Consider the following 11,233-nt stretch of genomic DNA (forward strand, 5'->3'; position numbering starts at 1 on the left):
TGTTATCTAATAAATTAATAAGCTCTTGGTACATTTGATTTGGTCTTGCTCACTCTTTTTTAGCAGCCACCCGAACCCATTCAACACAGTCCGCTACAATCACTTAGTGGCATCAATAAGAAGGAATTACTTTTTTAATAGAAGAATATACAAAAGAGTGGTACCTACCTAAATACTAGATGGAAATACATCGCCGGTATACTGGAAAAAATAATTATTTCACAAAATATCGACTTTGAAATAAACGCAAATGAAATTTCAACGACAAATATTCCTTATGCACACCATGGTCATCCCACGTTAAATTCTAACGGATGATTCCACATTTTATGTTTTACCGAAATTTGAAAATGTTTGCATTTTACATAAGCAATTTTCTCCCGTTATACTAAATTAAGTCATTTTCTGTGAAAATTTCCGACAATTGGTTTTTGCAGTATAACGACGATATTTAGAACGTTTTTATTATGGATTTTACTTGTTCCTTTTCGTGTTGATGTTACATTCAACTTTAATGTCCACGTTTGCCATGTTTCTGTTGGCGCAAGATTCTTCTATCGCAATGGTTTGAGACTTAATGAGAATGTCCTTTGAGATCCTCGTCTTCGTTTTGGTAAGAATTTCTATTTGTTTTTCTAATGTTATAACCAAGTCTTGGAAGTTTTTCTTCTGCTGCTTGAGAAATTCATACTCCTGGGGAAGATAATGAAGTCGTAACGAATCAAAACCATAATAATATGCATAGTGAATTTGTCTTGTCTTAAATAATAATAGATAACTAAACATTGGGAAAATTTTATAGATACAGTTGTATGCCCTTGAGTGTTGTGAGTGTTGAATGACTAGTAATTGAAAGATAGTTATGATAATATCTTCTATAATTCATGTCTAATTTTAACCTGATATATTTCTGACGCGTTTCGAGTTCGGAATTTTAGTCGCCAATGTGATTTGATACACCAGATTGATACAAGTGCTGATTTTGTTCGACTAAGTTTTCTAACCTGAACAATAGCCTCTTCAACAGTATCACTCAAAGGACACAAAGCAGCAGGCTTTGTCCGTCCCATGCAATGATCATCAATTTCCTTTTGCACTCTCTGGCCCACAACCTTCAACGCCTTGAGCTCGTAGTTGAGCGAACATATAGCATCGTCTAAGCGTTTTGACAAATCTTCAAGAACCCAACGCCAGGAATAAATGTCTGAAATTCTAAGGGGTTAAATATCTACTGTGAGAAGGTCTCCGAATTTAATTCGATATTGATTGTGTAGAAGGGGACGTCAGAGCGTTGGGTTGAGTTTTCATTTCGATTAATTTATTCGATTAAATGTGAAAGTTTTTCATCACTAAAGTAATGAATGACATTGAGCAAGTCTATATTTTGCCAACTTCACTCTTTCCCACTAAAACTCCTGTAAGTATAAGCCAGTAGGATGGAAGGTCAAATTTGAAGTTAACCTCGCTGTGCGAAAGAATTGAGTAGAAAGATTATAAATCTACAAATAACTTCGAATTAAGCGTACTGGCTAACTTCTGGCTACGTGATCGAAACTACAACCTTATCTACAAACTAGCTTGGTTAGGTTGCATTGTTTGAAAGAATAATTTTCACATCACCTGTCCTGTAAGCATTTTCTGAACAAGTACTCGTTGGCATCTTTTGCGAAATCGTTAATCATCACCAGCTCCTGAGTATTGTTCACTTTCTCCAGTACTTTTGCGCTTAGCTTGTCACTCAATGCTCTCAACTCTGATACCCCGCATGGGCACCCCAAATAATTATCCTCAAAACTCATGCTGATAAAAGTTCTGTCACGATTATGGATAGTTAGATACAGAACACTTACACATGGCTAGCCAAGAACGAGGTCTTTTATAACATTTCCGGTTTCTTTTTGTAGCAATATATATTTGACCATTTAATGAACTCTAAATTTATTATTTTGCAAATTCACGTAGTTTTTGACACTATTCAAATCTTACAAAAATAGTCCAAGGAGTAGAAAATAAAAAAATATGTTATCGACGGTTACAAAGAGCAACCAAGCCATTGACTTCCAAGCCCTTGACTTTCTTAGTCATTCTTCTCAGAGGAATCTGCCTTACAAATGAGCAGCAGAGTTTAATGTATAATAATAAATAAAAGTATGACGATTTCAAGTGTAATTTGCTTACATATGAAATAAAAAAAAAAATCATACATTTATTGGACCAAACAAAAACAAAAGAAATATTTATTAGTTAGAAGGTGGACTTATCTCTTGATTAAACCAAAACTTCTAAACGAGTATTCGTCATTTGCAGGCTTATTGCAAGGAGATACATTTATCCTAACAACTTATTCATATCTCATAAGTATAGAAACAGGGCTTTAACGTTAACGACATTATTTTAACAGGCAGCGTGTGACGATTTGTATTATATTTATTTAAATATGTTTAGATATCATTGTCATAGCACCCTATATATTATTGTCAATAAAAAATAATAAAGGTTTAATTTAAACAAAAAAGACAACATCGCTTTTCAACTTGATGTCATCATGATAAAAATGTGAGCTTGTTTCTCATATACTTGCTGTCCGTCGTTCATATTTCTGCTAAGTAATTACTTTAGGTATAGATTAAAAGTGGGCAAGTGTGTAAACAACAATCAATGAAAGTAAAATAAGTTAAGCGGCAGTTTATTTCAAAATATTAAAGTTTGCACTACGGTTGACAAAAAGTCTCTTTTAAAGCGGCATGAACTGGTCTCAGCACCACGAAGTACAGTAGCTCGGCAACGCTGATGATACTGAAGCCAAGAAACAAACTTAGAAGACCGCCGATCGCTCCTGACAAAAAAAATGCATTTTCTATTCTTTCCTCCCAAAAAATTGTTGTTGGTTCTCAAAAGTATGTTTAAGCACCTACATTGAACTGACAAACTGTAAAGATACAGGGTATAACGAAAAGGGCCGATCATGTTTGAGGTGAAAATCGTCGAACTTTGACTTCGACTACGAAAAAATGGCGAGCTAAGCAAGTTTTTCGTATTTACAAAACAAACTTATCCTATGTTCAAGCAAGAAATTACGAAATAAAATCTATGTTTAGGTAATTGAATTTATTGTCTAAATTTAAATAAGGTTCTGTTAGGCGGCCGTCCCGATTTGTCTTTTTTTAAAAAAGAACTAACTTCCCAACACCCGATTTATTGGAGAAAATTACACTCAATCGATAACTAACTAACTCTTTACGAGTGCCAATGCCTAACTGCTTTGATTTGAGGCTTATGCAAAATATGAAAACTTGCACGTTGCGTTATGGAAAAATACGGCTTTAATAGAAATATCAACCTTTGCAAAATAGCCATATTAGGTTGGGTTATAACAGTTCGTTTTGTATATCTCAGTTGTAGCCAAGAAAACGAACGATATAATTAAGAACGGTAAGTAGGAGACTTAGCAGCGATGCAAACGCGATGCAGTAGTGACGTAGTAACTAATCGTCTAAGTTTAAACACACGCGCGACTTTAAGCAGCGATGCAAATGCGCGACTGCATGGATACAAATGCGCGATTGTATCGCTACACTGGTGATTTAAAAGCGATTGCATCGATGCTATCGCGTTTGTACCGGTGCAAACCCGCGTTTGCATCGGTGCAATCGCCTTTAAATCGCATGAAAATCGCGCGTTTGCATTGCTGCTAAACGTCGCCGTGTGTTGTCGAAAAATAAATACCGATAGGATAAACCCATTGACCTCGCATATTCTTTATTTATTTTGTATAGGGAATCAAAATTTTACATCACGATTTAACTTGATATTAAAATTGTTTACCATCTGCTACATTTCAAGACATAACACGTGATCGCTGATTGAATCGTATTGTCAGTATTCTCAAGCCTGTATTTGATTGGTATTGCTACAATTGAAAATATAAATCACTCACCAATGAAGTAGTAATCGTCATACTGTGCGTGCCGGTGTTGACCCAGGAACATATCTTCATAGAAGTGGACATTCATGCGGGTCACTTCTCCCCTGCAATAGATAAGTCCTATAAGCAAAGCTATTTGCTTTAGGCACATATATTCGCACGTAAGAGGAAGGCCAAGTGGAGGACAATACACCGACATATGCACACCTGAATTGTATTTCATTAAAAATGTAATGTTCAATAAGTACTTCAGTAGTATATACGAAGCCAGTGTTATTTCTCCTGGAAATTCACCATTTAAATGCTGACGGGAAGCCAAAAGAACAATGATTCCCAAAGCGGTCTCTATAAACCCCCTGCGCCCATTGCACTGTAATCTGCAAGAAATCCATAACAAAAGGAGGTGCGTCAGACGGTAATGGTGGTCCACGATTCAGGCAGATTGTGACCAAAATTTTAGCTTTCCAAAAATGAAATAATCCACATTATAGCTGTGTATGTATATACATGATAGGTTCTTATAATAGACACTTAAATTACCCATGAAGTAAACATTTCACAACAAACAAGATATTGGGTTAGATAATTGTATAAAACTTAATATCTACTTATATGTTTTTTTATAAAGTTTCTCACTAGGTACACAATTAAACCTATCAAAGTGAATAGCTCTGTGCCAGCTATTAAAAACATATTTGAAGTTGATGAATTTGTAAAAAAATCCATATTAGAAATTCAGGGGGTCTACCCAGAACAGAAAAAAATTGCCACGTTGCCTACGAGACAAAAAACTTGAGAACCTCTGCAATAGAAGAACCTTTAATTAGTGGCACTTAGTAAATATAAATAATTCTAACTTTTCTTTAATCGGCTATCTGTCGTCCATTAATGTAAACTATCGAGTAGGCACAAAAAATAGAGTTACTAAGAATAATTATAAGATAACTTTGATTATACCTTTATTTTATAACTTAAAAAGTATCTATAAATTACATTATAAGCTTTAATTGCCCGATATTGCGCTTGAAAAGTAAAAAATTATTTTGTTCAAACACGGAGTTACGAAGTGTTCAAATTTAACCGATGATATCTTACGGCTTAGGTCTGCCCCACTCTGGTGCTTCATTCCCCGGTTCTTTAATCAGATCCGAATAAAAAACTTGGCTGGAATACATGAAGTCATTGCAAGACGGATGGCACGAAGTGGAAGTCGACTTAGGCTTTCTTTGTTCCTCGCTGTCGTCGTAATACGCATAGATCAACTGCTCTTCTACTTTTGCTGCAATCACAGAACTAGTTCGTATAAACAACCTCAAAAATTGACATTGAAAACCAATAATGAAACGAATAAATCGATCTAGGAAAATATTTGTTGAAAAGTATGATTTTTTGCGATAACCGTTGGTACCTTTGACACTGTTTATACAGTTAAAATCCACGGCAGTCGAGCAAACTGGATCCGAGACAAATTTTCCTAAAACAATAACAATAAGTATGATACAGACAATCTGGAGCAAGAAATTTTTAAGTCAAGTATAAATAGGCATTGAGCAGCGATTAGCAAAAATAGGTAGCCAAAAGTTAAGGAGACTGATAATATATTTTATAGATGTCATCATAAAGCTTGATACTTACATATTTCGTAACTACGTATTTTTCAGAATGTACAAATACTTACTAGGCCAATTATATAGTACACATTTACACACTTTGACAGCTTCCCTTAGAAGTAAATCAAATTTACAATTGCTATCTGTATAAAATTCATAGTAGAAGAGTTTTCTTTCGTTCTGAAAGAAACATTGCCGTCTATCTGGCGACAGTTGTCGAAGATTGGCATCTGTTTTATATGTGATAGGGTTCACTTCGATTGTTGTCATTCTCTCCATGGGTAGACGAAGAACTGTGCTAGTGTACACGTGGTCTGTAGGAGATCTAATTATTACCTGCAACATGACAAAGTCGATTCAATAGACGTGTAAAATTGCCGATTTTAGCAAAACGTTGCTTAATACTTACATTGAAACCTATGCTACTACCATCACAAGCAAATTGATGTTCGCTGGTGTTTAAAAAGAGGTCCAAACCCAAACCATTGGTTTCTCCAGACGCCATAACCCGAAATGGAAGCGTCGTCTGATCTGGAGGGAAAACCTTAGGATACCCATCGTCCAGATTCCACTTAATTTTGGCTGGAGTCACGTTTGGACTAAACGATTGTTGCCAGTGTATGGTTTCGTTAGACCTGCAATCAAGAGTAAACTGCTATACAAACACCACAAAGTATTCGGTGCGAGGTGCTTAAAAGGTGTCAAGACAAAAGAAACTATTAAAACTCTAAAAGCCTTACATTCCATTAAGGGGTAAGCTATTGAAAGTAAAGCAAAGGCCGTAGTTAGTAAAAATAGATTTGAAGAAAGTGTCGCAGCACTCTTCAGATTTCCAGTGTGTGTGCTGGTCAATGCTACGCCAATGACACAGCTTCACCACGTCTTTACATTTTGGGGATGCCTATGGGACAAAAAGAATAATCAACAACATATACTCGTAACATGTACAACAACACTTTTCTGTTTTTCTGAAACATTTAGCAACAACCTTCTTTTTTTAATCAACGTTGCTATAAGTTGTTTTATGTAGTGAATAAGCAAAATGACACAAAAGATCATATTTAACCAATATCATTTACCTTAACAATGAAATCTTGCAGCATATGAATTTCATCGGAAGATAATCGTCCCTCCTTTACGATGCTGTCTCTCATCATTTGTGGACATATACGTGATGCGAAGAACTTCTGTAAGCTTCACAAAAACCAGTATAGTTATAACGGCGCTTCAAGAAACATGAAAAAAAAACATCATAAATGTAACAAAACTCTTCTTGTGCTTCATTTTATTTTATAGTCGTCACATTTTTGGGATTGCAAATTACAATTCTCTTAACAATTAAGGAAACGTGTATCTATAATCTATATCCTTGAAATATAATCAAAGACAAATAACAACAGTACAACTTACTCTTCAAGCTCAGTTACGTTCTTATAAGACAGCTGGACATGCAAATGTGGACAGATCACCACACTTGGAAACGGCACTGCCCAAATAGGAGTAGGCAAGGAATCTATTACATTAACGAAAGGTGTGGAAGAGGATTTTGAGAACAACTGGATGATAACGCCAGTGCAGATGAAAATGCTGATGACGACTATTATTATCCAGGTGACGCGTTCTTTGCGACTGAAGGTAGGTTCGAAGATGTACCTGGTAATGAAGATAATCTTTAGATAGTGTATATTTAGTGTTTATTTTCATTCTGAGAAAGCCTTAATGTAAGAGAAAATTCATAATATTATTTGAAGACACGATGAACGTGCCCATCTGTAGTAGTGTATAACAAAGAAATTTACGACAGGTACAGAAATATTTATATGTAATGTTAATAAACATAGTTTCAATAACTTTGCTTAATATTCAGTCCATAACGCTTGTTAGTGGGGCCACATGGTCGAAGTCTCGGAATGTTCCAACTCTAAACGGTTATACTTGACTGATAAATGAATAAAACCACATATGATGATACGTCAAAAAGTCGTGAAAATAATACGAACCTAATAAAAACGAAAATAATACATATATGAAGGCATTTATTAATGAATATGTGAAATCTCATAGCTTAAATACAAAAAGTTATCGATTTATTTTGTTCATTAAATCTTTACACCTCTCTCCAGAAAAGTAGTCATTTTGCTGATGTGGTGTTATTAACCCAAGAGTGGGAATTAATTTCAATAATATTTCGTGTTAGCTCTTTCTTTCTTTGAATATATACCGCCTGGCTTATCGGTTAAAATGTTGTTCCACTGTTCTATGAAAATAATATCAAATGCAAAGTGTTCACTTACTTAACTCCATGCAAGGATCCTTCATACAAGAACTGTTTCCATCCTTCCATTACTTCATTAAACCATTTTCTTATAATATGTCTGCAGTCCACTTTCTTACAAAAACCATCAGTTTCTACTTTAGTAAACACTTTATTTGTTTTCATATTTATAACGTCAGGGCTTAAGTATTTAAAGTCTTTTAAGTAATAGTCTCTCACGTAAAGACTGTTTGCCACATTTTCTATGTCCTTCATGTTGATTTCGTAAACTTTGTCTTTTGGGAATTGTTCCATTTTTGTCATTCTTAATTACTTTTGCGTATTTGGTACTTCGTTTTTTATTTTTTTGTTTACAAATATATGGACAATTAAAAGCTATCTTTTAGTAAAGAATTTTCCACGACAAGATCCTGCTTTACAACCTATGGTGAAAGTGTCTCAGCTAATACTGCACAGTGCAAAGCTAAGAGCAATTATCCATGAATAAGTTCGTTACACAATTGCATTAATTGACATTGCCAATCAATAAGAAGTAGGTACCTACAGTACCCACAAATTGATTTCGCATTTTGCCGTGTGACTGTTTCTGTTCGTCAGTTGCGAGTTTTGTTTATGATACTAAAGCGATAGTGGCAGTTCCTTTAATCGAAAATATCTGAGGGGCACTGCCACTCCGCCCGTCACCCTAAGACAAGAGTTGACAAGTCCCACGTGCCCATAATTTCACCAGCACCCTTGAAAACCGGAACACGGTAATGCTCATAATACTGCTTGGCGGGAGAAATAGGTGAGATGGCAGTACGTCCCTGAATGAACTCTTTTATGAGGAGCTCTACTGCTGCTATGTAATTTCTAGAAATTCAAGGAGTCAAGTTGTAAAAAAGTATGAGTAAGAGATAAGAATACTTAATTGCTGTGCAACCAAACTGTAAAATACACACAGCCTGTTCGCCGCAACGGTTTTTATATAAAAATTGGTAACAAAGTTTTTTGTCGTTCTGTTATACCGTTTGTATTTATATTTATTGTTTTGTGTAAATGTTAAATTGCTTTGAATTGTCTTACTGGAGGCGAAGTGACAGGCGAGATATAAAGAACCAACATGTATACACGTAGTTGCACCGTTATACCGTTGAAAGCACTCACCAGCATTGACAATTTAGTAGCAGATCGATTAATACACAATGTACTTAGTTAATTAACATAAATATCGCGCAACAGATACGATCAAAGGGTAAGAGACTCAAATAAATTATTTAAAGTACAGTCGATAAGAGAAGTTGTGAAATACCAAAAGAGGTATTGTTTTTGAAGTTTTTCTGTGTTTTACTCTGCCCACTTACCGTTATTCTTAGGGTTAGGAGTGAGCATGAGCGCCAAAACGTTTTGGCGCGTTTACACTAGGTCGACTGGTCGCCCTTCGGAAGCGGCAACATACCTACCCATTGTAAACAATGAGTCGTTTGGCGACCATAATGGAACGTTTACACTAGGTCGACAGGTTGCCTTCGGTTGCCTGCTGAAGGCAGCAACCTATCCAGTGTAAACACTAAGACTACCGTAACGGCGCATTTACACTAGATCGACAAGTCGCCGTCGCTTGCCCGCCGAAGATGGCAAGGAGTGGTGGCAACTAGAGATGGGCGTTGAATGGACGGACTAGTTGAGATAACTGTTCATGTCCAATCGACGTTTCTACGGTGAACCGTTCTTCGATCAACTAGTTGAATTCGTTAACTATAGTAGATTTCGTAGACGGTTAAACGGAGAGTCCACGCGTTAACACGTTAATCAATGTTCTACGCGTCTAGACGATACGCGAACTTAGTCGAATTATACGTAGACTTACATAAACAAATAATTTTGAACTTTAATTTCAGTACATGTAAGTTGTTATTTGAATATGTGCGATGAAGTGAGATAGGCCTGTTGTATGCTATTTATTATTACATTATGAATTGAAAGTAAATAAAGTAAAAGAATTAAACTCTATTGTATCTTTTGTATGTATCTATATTTGTATGTGTCTTATGTTTTTATTAGTAATTCGTGTGATAAATTGTGTGCAAGGTTACGTTTTTTACGGTTTGTTAATTACAAATTAGTAATTAGGCTAATTATTATTTTAATTTATTATTTTAATTTATTGATTGTAACTACGGTGTAATATACAGTAATACATAATATCGTTCTTAGGTTTTCGCGATTCACAATGTTTTAAAAACCCCAAATTTTGTGACATTTATCTTCTAGATTCCTATAGTTTGAACTAATACAAATGCGAGAGTAGAACACCTGTGTGACAAATATGTTTAGTTACAGAGACAAAAAATTGGAAAACGTAATTTTCGGCCGGATAACCATGAAAAAATTCATAATTTATGATATTTGAAAATTATTGGCCAACCGACTTAGTCGTTCGTTAAAACCATAAATTACACACATTTTGAATTTATCGACAACGACATGGGTTAATTCGTTACGAAGTAATTTAATTTTTTCCCCGTTTTTATTTAGTTACTTCAATAACCCGCCGTATTAGTTCGAGATTTTTGTACCAGGCAGCGCAGCGGTTGTTTTAGCTGACTTCTACATACCCTAAAATTATCATAAAGTAATTCCGTGAAATATTGTAATTATCGACTAACATATCGTAAAAACAAATATCTGGATTTTTCGACGTCAGGTGACAATACATAATAAAAATATATTTTGGGCTCTTTTTATATCCGAATTCGGATCCTGAAAAAATGTTTAACTTCCAATACAATAGTTCATTTCTCAATACCTACTTTGTTGATTCAGTTAGCAGTTTCTTTAATCGTCCATAAAACTAAAATCAACCCAAGTTGATTATAGACTAGTTGACGAATTTAATTAGTTGATCGACTAGTTAACCGTCGACGATGGACGGTTTGCGTTTCGTGAACGGTAAACGCGTTGTCGACCCATCTCTAGTGGCAACCTCTATGCTGAGTAAATACTGAGTCACTAAAAGTGAATCGCGAACCGCGAACCGCGAATAGCTGCATTGAATATAGCCTACACCCCAGAGGATGCCTCGTAGAGAGGCAAAACACGTATTGGGTATATTTTTGGTGGTGGTATCTGTGACTGAATTCCGTGAAGTGTCATTTATTTTGTTCATTTTATACGGAATTTTACGGAAGTAAAATTTTTTACGAACATTCTACCAGTTATAGTGGCAAGGCTGTCTTCGACATCAACAGGATTATCCACATGTGTATGGTAAAAAAAACTTAAAAAAAACAAAAGTAAAATCAACGTAAATTAAATTGAGATTACTGGGCCCGTAATATGTCAATACTGATATATGCGGTCTGTACAATACGTAAGTAGATATATCTACAAATTTTAAAAAAGTACTTAAATAGGTCTGGTGACTTACGAGGAACACCGAGG

General features: G+C 35.3%; 2 protein-coding genes across 2 annotated transcripts in view; both read right to left on the reverse strand.

The window, feature by feature from the left end:
- Positions 1 to 1,889, reverse strand: part of LOC113228918 (tektin-B1-like) — a 6,982-nt gene extending 5,093 nt beyond the window's left edge. The window contains exons 1-3 of the mRNA XM_026462361.1: positions 1,621 to 1,889; positions 1,005 to 1,212; positions 479 to 693 (exon numbers count right to left, since the gene is read on the reverse strand). Of these exons, the coding sequence (XP_026318146.1) occupies positions 479 to 693; positions 1,005 to 1,212; positions 1,621 to 1,799 (602 nt within the window). The 5' untranslated portion in view covers positions 1,800 to 1,889. The remainder of the gene's footprint in view (positions 1 to 478; positions 694 to 1,004; positions 1,213 to 1,620) is intronic.
- Positions 1,890 to 2,711: 822 nt separating this feature from the next.
- On the reverse strand, positions 2,712 to 8,104 carry LOC113228907 (pickpocket protein 28-like). The gene is made up of 10 exons (XM_026462344.1): positions 7,830 to 8,104; positions 6,946 to 7,188; positions 6,615 to 6,729; positions 6,276 to 6,436; positions 5,945 to 6,170; positions 5,604 to 5,871; positions 5,334 to 5,399; positions 5,021 to 5,204; positions 3,938 to 4,029; positions 2,712 to 2,836 (listed from the first exon to the last, which is right to left on the reverse strand). The coding sequence occupies exons 1-10, from the start codon at positions 8,102 to 8,104 to the stop codon at positions 2,712 to 2,714; spliced, it is 1,755 nt and encodes a 584-aa protein (XP_026318129.1).
- Between the last annotated feature and the right edge of the window lie 3,129 nt (positions 8,105 to 11,233).

Source organism: Hyposmocoma kahamanoa, unplaced genomic scaffold (assembly GCF_003589595.1).
Source record: "Hyposmocoma kahamanoa isolate Upper Pololo Valley unplaced genomic scaffold, ASM358959v1 262, whole genome shotgun sequence".
In the NCBI taxonomy this organism is placed as follows: domain Eukaryota; kingdom Metazoa; phylum Arthropoda; class Insecta; order Lepidoptera; family Cosmopterigidae; genus Hyposmocoma; species Hyposmocoma kahamanoa.